The 19,756-nt window shown below is 42.6% G+C and overlaps 1 protein-coding gene across 2 annotated transcripts in view; it reads left to right on the top strand.

The window, feature by feature from the left end:
• LOC112229532 (solute carrier family 45 member 4) overlaps positions 1-19,756 on the top strand; it is a 78,272-nt gene that overhangs the window by 27,266 nt on the left and 31,250 nt on the right. For both annotated transcript variants that reach the window (XR_002950190.2, XM_024395413.2), the window contains exon 3: positions 2,414-3,241. Coding sequence is in view for 1 of the 2 variants with exons in the window: in XM_024395413.2 (XP_024251181.1) it covers positions 2,944-3,241 (298 nt within the window). In the remaining variant the exon portion in view is untranslated. The remainder of the gene's footprint in view (positions 1-2,413; positions 3,242-19,756) is intronic.

Here is a 19,756-nt window from a genome sequence, read left to right as displayed (position 1 = left end):
ACCCCCAACAGACCAACACCAGTCCTCCAGTATCCCCAACAGACCAACTCCAGTACCCCCAACAGACCAACTCCAGTCCTCCAGTACCCCCAACAGACCAACACCAGTCCTCCAGTATCCCCAACAGACCAACTCCAGTATCCCCAACAGACCAACTTCTGTCCTCCAGTATCCCCAACAGACCAACTCCAGTCCTCCAGTACCCCAAACAGACCAACTCCTGTCCTCCAGTACCCCCAAAAGACCAACTCCTGTCCTCCAGTATCCCCAACAGACTAACTCCTGTCCTCCAGTATCCCCAACAGACCAACTCCAGTCCTCCAGTACCCCAAACAGACCAACTCCTGTCCTCCAGTACCCCCAAAAGACCAACTCCTGTCCTCCAGTACCCCCAACAGACCAACTCCTGTCCTCCAGTACCCCCAACAGACCAACTCCTGTCCTCCAGTACCCCCAACAGACCAACTCCTGTCCTCCAGTACCCCAACAGACCAACTCCTGTCCTCCAGTACCCCCAACAGACCAACTCCTGTCCTCCAGTACCCCCAACAGACCAACTCCTGTCCTCCAGTACCCCCAACAGACCAACTCCAGTACCCCCAACAGACCAACTCCTGTCCTCCAGTACCCCCAACAGACCAACTCCTGTCCTCCAGTACCCCCAACAGACCAACTCCTGTCCTCCAGTACCCCCAACAGACCATCTCCAGTCCTCCAGTATCCCCAACAGACCAACTCCAGTATCCCCAACAGACCAACTCCTGTCCTCCAGTATCCCCAACAGACCAACTCCTGTCCTCCAGTTCCCTCAACAGACCAACTCCAGTCCTCCAGTATCCCCAACAGCACACATTTATGTTGTAGCCCTGGACAAAAACACCTGATTCAACTTGTCAAGAGCTTGATGATTAGTTGACAAGTAGAATGAGGTGAGTTTGTCTGGGGCCACAACAAAAATATGTATTGTTGGGGGTACTGGAGGACCGGAGTTTGAAAATCACTGCAGTAGAGGATGCCAGAGAGGGTATAAGGAGACGAAGAAAGCAGCCAGGGCAGCATGAGGAGGCCAAGGGAATCACTGTATGGTTGAATAGCAAGGCTCACTTGTATAGCAGTGGTACTGTAACCCCCAAGGCAGCTGTAACCCCTATAACTGTAAAAATGTCCTGAAGCGTGTAATCAATGTTCTGAATGGTTCTGGGGAATGGATGACAATGTGATAAATTAGCTGATTGATTTGTCGTCTGGGGGAGCTTGTTTGAGGAGCATGGGAATGTTGGTGTCAGAGTCAGTGCCTTACTGGATCGATTAGGCCTAGCTCCTGGCTAGTTCAGTGAGCTGAGTGAAACGGACTAATGTTGATCATTGCGTTTTGAAGGGATTCCTTCTCACCATTCAGCAGAAAAAAGGAAAGATAAAGCATAACACATAAAAAAGACTAACACATCTCTCATTACCATACAGCATCGCGTTAATCAGAGTTCTTTCTTTCTCTTTTGCCTCAGGAATCTCAATATTGGCTCTCATCAGTCCCCTCCCACCCAAACCCATGTGGTCTGTATTCTGTCTGTCAATTACTTCTAAGAGTCTCACAGAAAGAGCTTTACCTGTAATAGTAGGCCTATTGTTTGTGTGGTATTATAAAGTTTCACGTGTCCAGTCTTTACAGGGTGTTGTAGTCCTGCCTCTGTAGCCTGCTGTTTCCCCGTCTTAATCTCTCGAGGGGTCCCAGCCCCAATCCTCTGAGTCATGCTAATGCCTAGCTGTTTGTTCATAGCAGAAGAGCACATGTGGACACACATACACACACGAGGGGTTGTTTTTTCAAGTTCTGTTTTATTTGTCACATGCACAAGTACAGGGAAATGCTAAACTTGCAAGCCCTACCCAACTGTGCAGTAATGGCCTCTCAGGTGCTTTATTCATGCCTTGACTTAGAGGATAAAGGAGAGGAATGGAATGCCTCCGGGAGGTGTGTGAGTGAAACATGGGCCCTCTCCCTTTACATAGGCCTAATTTACCCTGTATGCACACGTCTCTGGCCTGGGGTGGAAGCATTCCTAAGAGCCAGATTGGCCTATACATGGTCCATTTTCAAATATTTTATTCACCTCAGAGTTTTAAAAATATTGAGAATCTGTTTGCACTTTTTCCACAATCAGCGCAAGCTGACCCATATTCTTCTGTATTAGGCTAGTGTGGTTCAGTTTTCCACTGCCTTACTGGAAGTTTTAAAAGTATTACTGTCCACACACTCTGCCGGCCGCCATTTTAATAACTGTCTCTCTGTCCCCATCTCTCTCTGTATCTTTCTCTCTCTCTCTCTCTCTCTCTCTCTCTCTCTCTCTCTCTCTCTCTCTCTCTCTCTTGCTGGATGGCCCTGGCTTCCCTCGGTGCACCCTGGGTACTGCAGAATGATCAGCCACTCGATGGGGATTTACCGAGGAGCTCTCACCTGTGTCGCCTCCTGCCCTCCGCCCCGCCGCCTGCCCTCCCTCTTCTGCACCTCCTCCACACACATCATGAAACTGGTATTAACTGAATGGCAATTGATATGGATTTTTACTGATTCCAGTAGACTGTGAAGCAACAAAAACACAAAAAGGGAGGAAAAGCCATATCTCATTTTCACACGTCCTTCTTTACACCAAATAAACCTGCCTGTGGGGTGCTGTTCTAGGCTGCCTACACAGGCCATCCCTGAAAACAACACCTCTCTGGGAAACACGAGGAATGTATCGTACGCTTTGAGAGATTCTTCTTCCTACCTGATTACCTCGTTTGAGGACATCGACGGCAGAGGGAGCTATACTTTGAGGACCAGCTCTCACACCAGGCGCCACCAAGCCACCAGTGTGAGCATACAGATTCTTTTTTACATTAAAAAATATATATATATTGTTTTTCTCTGGAGCCTGAAGTGCTGTGCGTTTGGCTGTGTGCATGCCGAAGAAGAAGAAAATGGCTCCCCAGAACTCTGAGGCGGATGCTATGCAAGTGCAGGGGGTGATGGTGGTCCCTACTGCTAAGAAAACCACCACAGACTCTGCTGCCACAGGGGATAGAGGAGGAGGAGGAGGAGGTGTGGTGCTGGAGTCATGCCAGGAGGAGTCGGTGAGCGAGGGGTCTATAGACCGGATCCCCCTGCAGCAGTGGGTGATGCACGGAGCCGTCATGTTCGGACGAGAGTTCTGCTATGCCATGGAAACGGCCTTGGTTACGCCTGTACTGCTGCAAATAGGTGAGAGAGATATGAGATGGCACTGTGCAGAAGCATGAACATTGTAAACACATGGAAAAACATACACACACACACACTGAATCATGAATTATAGGGACGACCCGCGTGACAGGTAGGTGAATTCCCATACTGTACACATGTTGCTGAAGCTGTAAAGACAGCACATCCCAACCATCGTAAACACTGGATAACAATTCAAGGCATGTCGTCATCATTCCTGCTCCCTTCCTGTGTCCCTGTCACATCCACAGCCCTAATAACAGGCCTGCCTAGGACAGAGAAGGCTGAGGTTAGGGCTGTGGCGAACATGACATTTTGTCAGCCGGTTATTGTCATGCAAAAGACTGCCGGTCTTGCAGTAATTGACCGTTAATTAACATAAACACGTTTAGCATCTGATGCTCCCCTTTGGAACATCTACATTTTAAAAAGTATAATAAATCAATTGAATATAAACCATCACAATACATCCATTATTTATTTTAGTCAGGTCTAAAGAAACATGATATGAAGAAAATGTATTTCAGATGAACAGAATATGAGTTGGCCTACTGTATGTTATCTGGCTAGGCTCCATGCCATAGGCTGTAGGCTTTTTCATTTTAGGAGACAGGATAAGTCCCATGACATTATTTTACATTATATGATTTTATAGTAACAAGAATATAATTGTACTTAGCTGAATAAAATAGAAAGGATAGTTTTCCAATTGAGGAACGAGTACAAATATGAAGTGGTTATATTGAGCATAAAAGTGTTCATTTGAAACATGTCCTATATGCTAGATTGAGTTATTTGGCAACATTAGTTGTGAATGATACAAACCTTAGAATGTCTTAGAAATCAAAACATATTTGGGCTGCATGATGCGACTATAGGCTGTAATGATTTGAGAAAGTTGCAAAGCTCTCACTCTGTTCCTTGCCTCAGGCTGCACAGCTGTTCTCTCATCAAGTCGTCATATTTTCAGCCATCGTAGTATTCTCAATGTTATCTTGTCTTTAGTCATATGTCAAATTTGTTTCGATTTAGAATGGCCTATTATCAAATGGGCAGGAACATGGGCAGGGGGAAAAGGACATCTGTTTTCACTCGAATAGCGAATGGAGGCTGCGCGCTTTCCCGCCGGTCCGTTTTTCAACGATGCCTGGCAGGCTACTTCGGTTTTACAGCGGAGCTGTGCTTAATATGAGCTGCTGAGAAATAAATAGAACAACACTTATTTCGGTCTATTTGAATTCAGGGTATTTTTGGGGTTTGGGCTCATAAGTCTATACGTATTCATTAGCTCTAATATGAGTATGGGTGTTTTGAATGAATCATATCCTTAGAATCCTCTGTCCGTTTCATTGTTAGGCTTTGAAATAACATCCACAACGACCATGTTTAACAACCTGCTGTCTTCAAATTGATCACCAGAGTGAGGTGTTAAAAGAAAAAAAGCACTATACTTGTTTTGATGTGATTTTTGATTGTATTTGCATTGCTGTCAGTGGTTAGAGGGACAATAGACGCCTGAGTACCAGGCCATCAGGACCTGATGGTCGTTAGCAGTTAGGTACTACCAAAGCAAGTCCAGAGTGCATAAAAGGACATTACAGTGACTCACCGGTCACGTGGCATTTTACTGCGGCCATGACTCATGACTGCTGGTGTGGCGGTAATATGGTCACTGCAACAGCCCTAGCTGAGGTCCTTTTACAGCTGAGTAGACTTTCAGATTAGATGCTATCAGTGCTGTAAACAGTAAATCATACTGTTTGACTGGCCAAGGGGCATCTGTTTGGGCAGCAGTGTATAGACAATGGATGTGTGATTTAGCAGAGGATTAGAATAACCACGCGGGGGGATGCAGTGATACACCAGTGATGTTCTTGACTAATGACAGTGAGCTACAGCTGTAGATAAAGGAGATCTCCAAATGATAAATACTTTTTCTGATCTAGTGAGGGGGAGGGGCTGTGTTTCCATTCGTCTAGCTTCCATTCTCTATTATTAATGCCATTGAGTCTATACAGATCAAATACAGTGCCTTGCGAAAGTATTCGGCCCCCTTGAACTTTGCGACCTTTTGCCACATTTCAGGCTTCAAACATAAAGATATAAAACTGTATTTTTTTGTGAAGAATCAACAACAAGTGGGACACAATCATGAAGTGGAACAACATTTATTAGATATTTCAAACTTTTTTAACAAATCAAAAACTGAAAAATTGGGCGTGCAAAATTATTCAGCCCCTTTACTTTCAGTGCAGCAAACTCTCTCCAGAAGTTCAGTGAGGATCTCTGAATGATCCAATGTTGACCTAAATGACTAATGATGATAAATACAATCCACCTGTGTGTAATCAAGTCTCCGTATAAATGCACCTGCACTGTGATAGTCTCAGAGGTCCGTTAAAAGCGCAGAGAGCATCATGAAGAACAAGGAACACACCAAGCAGGTCAGAGATACTGTTGTGAAGAAGTTTAAAGCCGGATTTGGATACAAAAAGATTTCCCAAGCTTTAAACATCCCAAGGAGCACTGTGCAAGCGATAATATAGAAATGGAAGGAGTATCAGACCACTGCAAATCTACCAAGACCTGGTCGTCCCTCTAAACTTTCAGCTCATACAAGGAGAAGACTGATCAGAGATGCAGCCAAGAGGCCCATGATCACTCTGGATGAACTGCAGAGATCTACAGCTGAGGTGGGAGACTCTGTCCATAGGACAATAATCAGTCGTATATTGCACAAATCTGGCCTTTATGGAAGAGTGGCAAGAAGAAAGCCATTTCTTAAAGATATCCATAAAAAGTGCCGTTTAAAGTTTGCCACAAGCCATCTGGGAGACACACCAAACATGTGGAAGAAGGTGCTCTGGTCAGATGAAACCAAAATTGAACTTTTTGGCAACAATGCAAAACGTTATGTTTGGCGTAAAAGCAACACAGCTCATCACCCTGAACACACCATCCCCACTGTCAAACATGGTGGTGGCAGCATCATGGTTGGGCCTGCTTTTCTTCAGCAGGGACAGGGAAGATGGTTAAAATTGATGGGAAGATGGATGGAGCCAAATACAGGACCATTCTGGAAGAAAACCTGATGGAGTCTGCAAAATACCTGAGACTGGGACGGAGATTTGTCTCCCAACAAGACAATGATCCAAAACATAAAGCAAATTCTACAATGGAATGGTTCAAAAATAAACATATCCAGGTGTTAGAATGGCCAAGTCAAAGTCCAGACCTGAATCCAATCGAGAATCTGTGGAAAGAACTGAAAACTGCTGTTCACAAATGCTCTCCATCCAACCTCACTGAGCTCGAGCTGTTTTGCAAGGAGGAATGGGAAGAAATTTCAGTCTCTCGATGTGCAAAACTGATAGAGACATACCCCAAGCGACTTACAGCTGTAATCGCAGCAAAAGGTGGCGCTACAAAGTATTAACTTAAGGGGGCTGAATAATTTTGCACGCCCAATTTTTCAGTTTTTGATTTGTTAAAAAAGTTTGAAATATCCAATAAATGTCGTTCCACTTCATGATTGTGTCCCACTTGTTGTTGATTCTTCACAAAAAAATACAGTTTTATACCTTTATGTTTGAAGCCTGAAATGTGGCAAAAGGTCGCAAAGTTCAAGGGGGCCGAATACTTTCGCAAGGCACTGTAAATAACCTGTGATTGATGCCACTCAGTTGACAAAACAAGGCTACTTCTTGGGACCTAACCGTGTCGGGGTGTTAGTTGTTGTGGTGTTTTTAAGTATTGTGCATTCTACTTAATTCAATATTTTCAATTGCAAGCATGAAGTAAATTTAAAGGAAATCATACCGTGCTATTATCAAGTGTTAGAACATCAGGTAAGTGGGGAGAAGGCAGAGGACCCCTCTGAGCCCCCTCTTACAGTAGGCCGAGCTGTATTCCATCATGGCTGCCGTCAGTGTTGATGCCAGTGTTTTGAAGGTGTAACTAGCTGGCTGTTCTGTCCTCTCCTCTAAGCTCGCTGTTACGTCTGCTTGGGGATTACAGCTCTCTGCAACACCACAATCCTTCCTGTCCGTAGCCTCAGAAAGACGCCCTACCTACCTCACGGGAGGGGTGTGAAGGAAGAGATGAAGACAGATATAAAGGGTGAGGTGGAAAGAGGGAGAGAGAGAGGGCTCAGCATTCTCTGGCCAAAGCTCTGACTGGGCGCTAACCTTGTTTACAACTCTAACAAAGTCACATCTTCAGCAATCCTGGAGCCGTATGTGTTCCCTGGCAGCCGCTCTCACGCTATGTCTCAAATGGCACCCTTTTTCCTATATAAGGCACTACCTTTTACCAGACATCCTCACTCAGACATACTGCATTTCAATGATGGTGTGGAGAAGTGACATATTATTCTGGGTTACGTAAGTCGGCCATGGTACTGGAGCTGAGTCCAGTCCAGGGAAACACCCTTGTCTAAGTGAATTAGTGTTTGACTTGAGTAATGTCTGATAGTGTTCATCATAGGGTGAGACGATGCCTTGTCATCCGTCATTACGATTTGTTAAAATGTCCCTTCATTCTCTCTTGTAGAATATGCAGTCAGGCAATATCACACTGATGTATGTGTTTTTTTTGTTTGGTTGGCCACATGACAACCCAATATCCTACCCTTGTTTAAATTCAATAAATACCATTGTACATTATCAGGTGCATCTCAAATGGCACCCTATTCCCTATATAGTGCCTAATATAGTACACTACTTTTGATCAGACCCCTATGGGTGCCGTTTAAGATGCAGACTCAGTTACTCTTCTCCATAGCAATATGCAGACATAGGCACTTGTCCAACTAGATGGGGCCCCCCAGGGAATAACCTAGGTGCCCGACTACCCTGTCCCCTGCATTCTGACCATCAGTTTCCTCACATTGTTTTGAGAAACAGAGGAGTTGTATTGTTGTTGATGTGGAGGTCAGGATGGCCTCCTGATGTAACTCCTGTGTAACTGCACCTCGGCTGTTCAGCCATCAACAGGCAGGTCTCATAGGTGATGTTGACACAACCCACTGTAGTGAAGGGAAATGGGATGTTCCACTATGACGGTTTAAATACACTTATTCATATGTCAACAAACATCACTGTAGGATGGTGAGAGTCAGATTCAATTGAACTGATACAATTTAAGACACCTCAACTCCTTAGTCTCTGGTAGTTTTGATTGCTGTTCAGCCTTCTAATAATGTCACTGTTTGATTGAGGTCTCGCCTTAGCATCTTTTTTTCACTGATGGTTCTACATCAGCCTTAAAGTATGGGTCGCAGACCTGTTAAAGTATGGGTCGCAGACCTGTTAAAGTATGGGTCGCAGACCTGTTAAAGTATGGGTCGCAGACCTGTTAATGGTGGGTCGCAGACCTGTTAAAGTATGGGTCGCAGACCTGTTAATGGTGGGTCGCAACGTGTCAGAGTAAATGTATCATTATTTAATTGATTACTGTAATAGATTTGGCTAAGTGCAACTGCTCTCACTGTTCAGTGCGCTCTCTTAGCAGCAGCAGTTTCACACAGCTGTTTGGCGGTGTGCTTCGCAGTTTACCGGATCTTTTTTCCCCCGTCAGTTTTCTTGAAGATCATTCCGCGACCCACATGATGCAGCACTGTCATTCAGCAGCAGATGATGCGCTGTCAGCCACTGACTTGTCATTCCCACTCGCCATCACTCCCCACTGTCATCAAATGGACTCAAGCTAGCCACAGTTCTGACTGAGCTCAATCGTCATGAAACGCAAATACAGCAATGAGTTTCTCTCACTTGGTTTCATACAAACTTTGAGAAATAACAAGGAGCCCCCACAATGTGTTTTGTGCGGGGAAGTGCTTAGTAATGAGTCTCTCAAAACTAACAAATTAATATAACGACATGTCCTGACCAAAATTCCCCAGCATGACGGTAAACCCAGGGAGTTCTTTCAGAACAGGGCAGAATGCTTCAGGAAACAGTGTTTCGACAGTGGAAAAGTCAGCTAGCAAGGCATTGTTGTCATTTTATAACAGGCAGAAATAAGGGAGTACTATCTCTCATAGTAGTAGATGTGAGTTTCTCTTTCAAACAATCCCCTGGCCTTGTACACAGCTAATAGCTAAAGTTAGCCAAAGCAAGCTAGCTAGCTACTGATAGTGTAACAGTAAATACAGATGAAGATTCAAAATTATCAGACCTACTGTGCATCTTACTGTATAAACTATTGTTGAAAACAAATCTAGATTGGAACTGTTGCTGTTAAAATACAAGTAATCATTGTTTATTCTCAACTGGAATAAACTGATTGAAGCAAGATGCTTTTTGAGGCAAACACACTCACACAGTTCTGGGTTGTTCATCTACAGCAGGAAGTGGTCTCCTGACTGACTGAGAAAGCAGTAGATGTTCTGGTCCAGTTTGGCACCACATATCTATGCAAGTCAGGGTTCTCAACTCTGACATACTTAAAAAACAAGTACAGAAACAGTTGCAATGCTGAGTATGACCTCAGTGTTGCAGTGTTAAAAACAGAGTCCAGAATAGACATGCTTGTTGAAAAATTCAACCTGTGTGATTTGATCAATCAGTTTATTCCAGGTCAGAATAAACTAATTAATCATGCATAGATGTATTTTAACAGCAACAGTTCCAACCTAGACTTGTTTTTAACAATACTTTATACAGTAAGATGTACAGTAGGCCTGAATTTTTCATCAGGGGACTTTCCCTGTCAGGACCTTCATGCCATTTCAGAGACATTATAGCACTCAGAGTAAGGGAAGGAGGAATGCAAGGGAGAGAGGGAGGGGGAAAGAAGAGAGGGGGATAGTGATAACAAGAGGTAGGAAGAAGGGGAGAGGGAGGGTAGGACACACGCAAGGTTTATGGAACAAATCAACATTTTTTAAATGTATGCCCAGGCTGTTGATTCCCTCAGTACGCAAAGGTGTGTGGTTGTGTTTGTGTGTGTGCCCCTTTCCCACAGTCCCCCACCCTTTGTAGTCTCTTAACACAGGGAACTACCTCAGCAAAGATGTGTCACGTTCTGACCTTTTATTTCCTTTGTTTTGTCTTCATTTAGTGTGGTCAGGGCGTGAGTTGGGGTGGGCAGTCTATGTTTGTTTTTCTATGTTTGGTTTCTGTTTCGGCCTAGTATGGTTCTCAATCAGAGGCAGGTGTCGTTAGTTGTCTCTGATTGAGAATCATACTTGGGTATCCTGGGTTTCACTGTTGGTTTGTGGGTGTTTGTTTTCCGAGTCAGTGTTTGTCACCACAGGGAACTGTTTTGTTGATGCACGTTATTTTTGTTTTGTTCGAGTGTTCAGTTGTTTTCGTAATAAATCATTATGAACACTTAACCACGCTGCATCTTGGTCCGATCCTTACTCCTCTTCAGACGAAGAGGAGATCTGCCTTTACAAGATGTCTGGGGATGTTGGAATAATACTCTAGTTAACAATGTTGGGAATTTAGTTTTTTTAGCTTCTAAAAGGTACAGAATTCAAAAGGAAAATGGCAGTTCCACTGCTTCGTAATGTTGGTAATACCTTTGATAAGTGTTTGTGGGCTGAGTCTCCTGTGAATGTTTGGCTGGCAACTCAACAGAGCTGCGGCTTTTCCCAACAGGAACCTACTCATGGCTCCTAAACGTGGGAACAGGACAATCACAGGAGAATAATAACCCCGTTTCAGGGCTTTTCACTAGTTTATTTTTTATTTTTTACCACATTCATTGTTTATTATTTTCTTCACAGAAGGTTAATGACCACAATGTGACATTTGTTTATATGAATAAGCCTAGCTCACAACTGAACCAGACAATATATGAGAACTACACAGTACATGAGAATATAGCTAGTATTACAGTCTACCTGAATAAGCCCTTGAGCTAATAACCAGCATGTACCAGCACCAGACAATGTTTGGAAATAGAAGTATTAACATTAGTCTATACATTTAATCTTATTTATAATCTACATACATACACCAAGTGTACCAAACATTAAGAACACTGCTGTTTCCATTACATAGACTGACCAGGTGAAGCTCTGATTCCTTATTTACGTCACTTGTTAAATCCACTACAATCAGTGTAGATGAAAGGGGGGAGACAGGTTAAAAAAGGATTTTTAAGTCTTGACAATTGAGACATGGATTGTCTGTGTGCCATTCAGAGGGTGAATGGGCAAGACAAAATATTTAAGTGCCTTTGAACAGGGTATGGTAGTAAGTCTCAGGCACACTGGTTTGTGTCAAAAACTGCAACGCTGCTGGGTTTTTCATGCTCAACAGTTTCCCGTGTGTATCAAGAAATGTCCAAAAAAGACATCCAGCCAACTTGGCACAACTATGAGAATCATTGGAGTCAACATGGGCCCATCATCCCTGTGGAAGGCTTTTGACTCCTTGTAGAGTCCATGCCCTGACAAATAGAGGCTGTTCTGAGGATTATATGGGGTGCAACACAATATTAGAAAGGTGTTCCTAATGTTTTGTCCACTCAATGTGTATTAATAATACCAGTATACATGACATCCGTCCTCAATTTAATCTTGTTCTGTTATATAAAAGAATGGCTTAAGGTTGTGGATTTGTGCTCTAATCTGCATGAAGCCAGGCTTTCTTGACAGTATGTTGGGATGTTGGGATGCTGAGTGTTAGTTTAGATGGATCAAGATTATGTGACTTAAAGATGTTGGGATGCTGTGTGTTAGTTTAGATGGATCAAGATTATGTGACTTAAAGATGCACTATGCCAAAATGACTCTGCAATTTCCTGGTTGCTAAAATATTAATTTCCTAATTTCAGTTTGTGACAAAACAAGCAAGTATAGTGTAGAGAATCATTGTACCATCTAAACCACTGTGACATATATATTATCCATAAGCAAAAATATTGTGTTTTCAGCTCTTTGAAACTGGTGTACAAAAACGGAAGTAAAAGACACAAAAACAAAACTTAAGAACGGGAAGCTTAGAAATTGTGCACATAGAACAGATCTACCTACCACTTAGATGTGCCTTCAATGAGAATGACAGATCTACAGTATAACACACATTTCTATGTGAATTTGGTTGGGTTGCCTAAAGTTACGCCTAGTTTCCTGAATCGGGTCACATATGTATGTTGCAAGTCATGACTTCACAGGAGAGCCGTTTGAAGGTTAAAAAAAATGTTGGGATCAAAATGCGATTTTTGGCAGAAATGCCTTCTGGAACATGTGAACTTTAATGTGCCTTAATGGCAAACTTGTATGCCATCTGTAAATACGAATAAAAAAAATGTTAAGTTACGAACCTTGTTGGTTAAGCCACAGGAAAAAGTCAGCAACCTTCCCACTAGCCATGATTGGCTGAGATAATGACTGGGCTGGACATGCCGAGAGATGAGTTCAGGTCTGCTATATAGAAGGTGTCTGTCTATTTGAGCTCGTCAATCTGTGTTGGTTATCCTGTCGAGCGCGGCTTTAAAAAAAAAGTATTGTGTAGTGGAGCTGCAAAATGGTTGCTCTCCACTTTCTGGAAGATCAGTGGAATTAGAGTATGATAGCTAAAGAGATGGCGAAAACACCTGTCTCCGGATTATATCGTCAAAGGGCAACCGTGGTATGGCATTCCTGACAGGGAGACGCGTTCATGATGCATGATGATAGTTTAGCATTGACTAGCTACATTTTCAGATATTACACGTTTCTAATTTTGACAAAGTGGTTTCATTTCAAGCTAACGTGTACTGTTAGCTAGCTAGCTAACGTTAGGTGCCTGGCTCCCTAGCTGATGTTATTATTCGTATCCCAGAGCCGTTTGCTTTCCTAGTTAGAGCCTAATGTTAGCTAGATAACATTGAACCTGGTTGGTTAGCTCCCAGTGCTGTGGCACTGTTCATTGTTGTTTGACTAGCTAACGTTAGCTGGCTGGCTCGTTAGCTAACGTGACGTGTGTACAGCACCCATTGAATATGGCCGGTGTCAGTAAATGTCTGCAAAAGAGCGTAATGAAATTGTTGCAGCAGAGCAGGTTAGGCTGTTTTCTTGTTATCTATAGGTAAACAAATCATCGCTCAGAGAGCGAAACGAGCTGGGTGGGGCTAAAGTTTAAGAGGGTGTGAACGATGCTGAATGGGTGTAGACAAAGAAGAGCTCTTCGCTAGATACCAAAACATTCAAAGAACATTTTATCGAAAGTGAGTTTACAAGTTGATCAACTTTCAAAGAATAATTACTTTCCCATTGTTTCTCAAATGTAGTGTATGATATACCATTTTTTAGCTCTGAGTCTCTACTTTTATCCAATGTAAAAAAAACACCATTTCAAATGTTGCTACATAAGACCGAATCCAGGTGGTGAGGCACAAATTGCAGCTTTCAGTGTTAACACAGGGAGGAAGCGTCTCTTAGTTCAAAACAGGTGACGAGGACTGTGTCCTAAATGTCACTCTATTCCCTTTATAGTGCAATACATTTGACAAGAGCAAAACAAATCAAATATTGTGCACTACAGGGAATAGGGTGACATTTGGGATGCATCCTGGGTTGTCCAGACGAAATCCAATACAACTTTCTTCCTTTTCCAATCCCAGTTTTTCCTGCAGGCAAAGTCAGGTTGAGATGATGTCATTACAACCAATTTTGCCTTGTGCCTCGGGTTAAGACTGTTGTATGTTTTCGTTTCAATCATTCAAACGTACACATTTTCAGCACATGGAGTGTTTCAAACGTATCCGGAAAAACGGTCCAATGTTTTTTGTCTAGACCTAATATGAAGTATACAGTCCATATCAATGAATTATTCAGGATCTCTGTTATCTGATAGAATGTGTTTTAATTCATCAGTGTTCTCTGTCTCACAGTTTGTACTATGTCATAACGAGTGGTGGGCCATCTGTCGTGTTGTTACGTTGTTGGACAGGTGTTTGTTGCCTAAGAGGCATCCAGACAAGCTATTTATAATGGGTGCTTCAATATCTGCTATATGTCCATGCACCTCTCTATGGAACCCAGCACTAGAAAATTGCTCTGTTTACGCCTGAACTCTCCCTCCGCAGTGCAGTGCCATGGAATGGTGTCGGTGTGAGTGTGTGAGCAGTCCATAACACAGCAGGCATTTTAGATTGCCAGCATGAACTCTGTGGACAGTCAAACGTGCCTATTTATAGGTTTTTATTATTGCGTAATAGCTGCAGCAGAACTTGTGATTTATTAATACAACCATCATGCTGCATAGTATGCAAAAAGTCACCTAGTGTATACTTCAATTGAGGCAGAATATTTGATATACCCCAACAACAACAAAAAACAGCACATTTCTGTGTCTGTGATATTTTCCACATCCAGTGTGAAATGAGTACCTTGCAGGTTTGAATGCACAGTAGGCATATCGTATGATCGGTTATAACATCACACCATTGGCTAATCCCTGGTATCCCTGCCCTATGGCATGTTGTCCAGAAATGCCAACTATTTGCAATGGCAGCAAGGAGGCTTCTATGTTTCCATCCGTGTTTACCTCCCTATGCTGAATAAGAAGAATCACAACAAAGAGATGGAGACTGGGAGGTTTGCTAGGTATGGTGGGAATGTGTGAGCTGGCACATTTTTTTTTCACCCCCTCCCCTGTTTTTCTCTGCAGAAGAATTTTTGGGGGTGAGGTTACTGACAAACCCCAAACTCTCAGCTGATGATGGGAGGGGGGGTGGGGGGACAGGTGCTGTTTCTAATGAGGCTGGAATTTGTGGAATTGCAAGGCTATGTTGTTGTGGTTCTATGTCAATATAGTTTCCACCAGTTTTCTTTCCACAATCCCCATCCAACATTCCTGCATACCATGCAGATCGTATTCTGGGAAAGTATTAGGCAGTGGTGTAAAGTACTTTTAAAGTATTTTTACTTAAGTAGTTTTTTGGGGTATCTGTACTCTACTTTACTATTTATATTTTTTACTACTTTTGCTTCACTACATTCCTAATGAAAAGGATGTACTTTTTACTCCATACATTTTCCCTGACACCCAAAGTACTCATTACATTTTGAATGCTCAGCAGGACAGGAAAATGGTCCAATTCACACTTATCAAGAGAACATCCCTGGTCATCCCTACTACCTCTGATCTGGCAGACTCACTGAACACACATGCTTAATTTGTAATGATATTTGAGTGTTGGCGTTTGCCCCTGGCTATCCGTAAATAAAAAAACAAGAAAATGTTGCCGTCAGGTTTGCTTAATATAAGGAATTTGAAATGATTCATCTTTTGATACTTAAGTATATTTTAGCAATTACATTTACTTTTGATACTTAAGTATATTTAACACCAAATACTTTTATAATTTTACTCAAGTAGAATTTTACTGGGTGACTTTTACTTGAGTCATTTTCTATTAAGGCATCTTCACTTTTACTCAAGTATGACAATTGGGTACTTTTTCCACCACTGGAATTAGGTTCGTAGGACATAGTTAGTTGGACATTGAATTCTAGGAAAAATAATGAGTTGGACACAGTGTTGGGGAGTAGTGAACTACGTGTAGTGCAACTAGTAATTAAACTACATTTTGCAGTAGCTTGGTCATAGTTGAACTAAATTCAAATCTAGGTAGTGTTTCCACTAGTTAATTACTTTTTTGCCATGTGGTGGTGTATCTAACTACTGGAACTACACTCTATGGCAGGTAGCCTAGTGGTTAGAGCATTGGGCCAGTAACCGAAGGGTTGCTGGATCGAATCCCTGAGCTGACATGGTAAAAATCTGTTTTTCTGCCCCTGAACAAGGCAGTTAACCCCCTGTTCCCCGGGTGCTGTGGATGTTGATTAAGGCCGCCCCCCACACCTCTCTGATTCAGAGGGGTTGGGTTAAATGCAGAAGACAAATTTCAGTTGAATACATTCAGTTGGACAACTGATTAGGTCTCCCCCTTTACTACTTTTTTAGAAAAAAGATTTTTAAAATATGGGTGAAATAGACAATAATTTCCTTTCTTTTTCAGGATCAGATGAGCCTTGTCTTTATTAATAGGCTAAATCACACATTTTAATAAAATTGTATTGGTCACATACACATGGTTAGCAGATGTTAATGCGAGTGTAGCGGAATGCTTGTGCTTTTGCTTCTAGTAACGCCTGACCCCAGAGGGATCTTGCAATGTGTAGTCTATGATATTTCACATTTTTGATATGACAAGAAACATAATTTCTTCTAGTGTGAAGTGTTTGGTAAACTATGATTTCAGAGTAGCTTCCACAACACTGGTTGGACATTGTACCAGTGAGTGTAGTATAGCCTAGATGGCCAATATGTTTTTAGATGATCTCGCTGAGCAATACATACATACGTTATGTCCAATGTACAATCTCAGCAAAGTCATGGTAGCCACAGACCAAAGAAACAGCATGCAATGGCAATAGATCTCAGGAATCTATACTGCTATGCTACACACACTCACTCACTCACTCACTCACTCACTCACTCACTCACTCACTCACTCACTCACTCACTCACTCACTCACACACACACACACACACACACCACATACAGCCCCCTCAGGGAATCCATTACTGCCAGCTCTCTGCCCCCCTCTGTCAATACATGCCGTGTCTAGAAGGTTAAGATCCTTTTCCATTAGGGTACTCTGTGGATAAATGAAATGAGGTAATGGTGTCTATGGCATCTATGGGTAGACTAGATAGTGGGCATTTGTCTGCTTGCCTTTCCCTCTCCCAGTTAGTTAGACAGCAAGGAGAGATTGTGTCATTTCTCTAACTGCTGTTCTCTCTGTGCAGCTCAGGTAAAGCGAGGGAGGGTTTGTGCTAGACTCATCTCATCACCTTCAGATCAGTTCTGTCACTTGCTTTAGTTCATATTAAGCCGGGTGGTTCTCCTTTCTTTAACGTGTGTGTGTGTGTGTGTGTGTGTGTGTGTGTGTGTGTGTGCGCGTGCGTGTGCGCTAACTAATAGAGGCTTTGAGAGACTGCTCCAACGCAGCTCACAGCCTGCTGCCAGCCCCCAGCCATCAATCACTGTGTCTTGGGTACGTCATATCTCACACATTAGATGGCGCTGAGACACACACACACACTGTCTTTCATAATAGCTTTAATGATTGGCAATGTGAGTAGCAACAGTCATTAAAATTGTTAAATGGTTTTAAAAACATTTCTAATAAATGCAATAGTCGTACAATGGATAAAGATACTCCAAACTTTAAAAAAAAAAGTTTTATCCATCAGATATTGATTGAATTATAGTGCACAACATTTTACGGGCACAAATAAATAATTAATGGAGTTCAGGGATGTTGGTGGGGATTCAGGTATTAAATGTATCGTCAAATGTTTACAAATAATGATGAAAAAAAATCTCGTACACTTTCTAACGGTAACAGGTACAGTTTTAATAGTTTGTGTTAAAATAAAGAATTGTAAGTGTAATATTTGCATAAATACACTGGGTTAGTTTGCATATATGAATAAATTAACACAAATGGTTGGAACAGGGCTGCAACCACGAAAAACTTGCTCTGTCTAGGTCTACCTGTAATCACCTGTTCTGACTAGGTCTACCTGTACTCACCTGCTCTGTCTAGGTCTACCTGTACTCACCTGCTCTGTCTAGGTTTACCTGTACTCACCTGCTCTGTCTAGGTCTACCTGTACTCACCTGTTCTGACTAGGTCTACCTGTACTCACCTGCTCTGTCTAGGTTTACCTGTACTCACCTGCTCTGTCTAGGTCTACCTGTACTCACCTGTTCTGACTAGGTCTACCTGTACTCACCTGCTCTGTCTAGGTTTACCTGTACTCACCTGCTCTGTCTAGGTTTACCTGTACTCACCTGCTCTGTCTAGGTTTACCTGTACTCACCTGTTCTGACTAGGTCTACCTGTACTCACCTGCTCTGACTAGGTCTACCTGTACTCACCTGGTCTGACTAGGTCTACCTGTACTCACCTGCTCTGTATAGGTTTACCTGTACTCACCTGCTCTGTCTAGGTTTACCTGTACTCACCTGCTCTGTCTAGGTTTACCTGTACTCACCTGCTCTGTCTAGGTTTACCTGTACTCACCTGCTCTGTCTAGGTTTACCTGTACTCACCTGCTCTGTCTAGGTCTACCTGTACTCACCTGCTCTGTCTAGGTCTACCTGTACTCACCTGCTCTGTCTAGGTCTACCTGTACTCACCTGCTCTGTCTAGGTCTACCTGTACTCACCTGCTCTGTCTAGGTCTACCTGTACTCACCTGCTCTGTCTAGGTCTACCTGTACTCACCTGTTCTGTCTAGGTCTACCTGTACTCACCTTCTCTGTCTAGGCCACTCAGGAACATTTCAATGTCGTCTTGGTAAGCAACTCCAGTGTAGATTTGACCTTGTTTTAGGTTATTGACCTGCTGAAAGGGGAATTTGTCTCCCAGTGTCTGTTGGAAAGCAGACTGAACCAGGTTTTCCTCTAGGATTTTGCCTGTGCTTAGCTCTATTCAGTTTCTGTTTATCCTAAAAAAAACTACTTAATCTTTGCCGATGACGAGCATACCTATAACATGATGGTCTAGGTCTACCTGTACTCACCTGCTCTGTCTAGACTTCCTCATTAATTAATTACTGTTGTTGTCACGTTCTGTTGTATAATTCAACAAGTGTGCCAATAGCAGGATACTCTCAGATTAAAAATCAACAGGCTTTACATTGCTTGTGAGATCAGACATAATATCACTATAATCTGAGTGTTCATTTTTGAAAGTTGCTCTAATTTCAATGCATCTAATTTGTAAACATTTCAACTGTATTAAATTATAACTTTTTTTAAAGTCCACAAAAATGAACACCCATCAAAATAAAGTTATCTTACTTCTCTTTCTTGCGATGTAAGTGTCTAGATGATGCATTAAATCCCAGATGGAGTGTTCTTATAGATGCAACAGAAAGACAATGTATTCCATTGAGCCCATTTCAGCCATTACCAGGGTGTGTTTGACAGATCATTACAAACATTTCCACAGTCGTAACGTTAATGTCAAGAAACGACAGGCACAAGCAAGAGTATAAAGGAGTTGCAGGAGTAAAATTACAGCAATTAATCCAGCGAGATTTAAGTGACGTGGATTTTTCACCCTTCAAACACAGGAAACAGATGGCTGAAAAAGACACAACCTCAGGTGGGCGGGGCATGTGCGTTGTTAATGTGAGCTTGACTATAGTTACGTCTTGTTCCTAGACGTTAAATAGATGAACTATAACAGACCAAGTAGAAATGAAACAAGGGATGGGAACCGTTATGTGGTACATGGTCCATGTTGGCCTCTTTTGTTTTTAATATCATAAACATTACCATGCTCTTTACAATCAACCTTTTTTCTCCCTCTGCTTATCCCCCAGTGCGTTTAGCATTGTTTCGTGGTGTGTGAGGCTTTTCTTCAGTTTCCCCAAAACAATCGGTGCCGGGTGAACCCAGACCCTTTGGCTAGAGAGAGACCTATTCATTTTGGGTTTGTATTATTTCAGTATAGCCATCGTCATCTCTCTCCAAACCTTGAACCATCTGT

This window comes from Oncorhynchus tshawytscha, linkage group LG31 (genome assembly GCF_018296145.1).
Source record: "Oncorhynchus tshawytscha isolate Ot180627B linkage group LG31, Otsh_v2.0, whole genome shotgun sequence".
NCBI lineage: Eukaryota > Metazoa > Chordata > Actinopteri > Salmoniformes > Salmonidae > Oncorhynchus > Oncorhynchus tshawytscha.
This window is presented reverse-complemented; position numbering and strand designations above follow the sequence as displayed.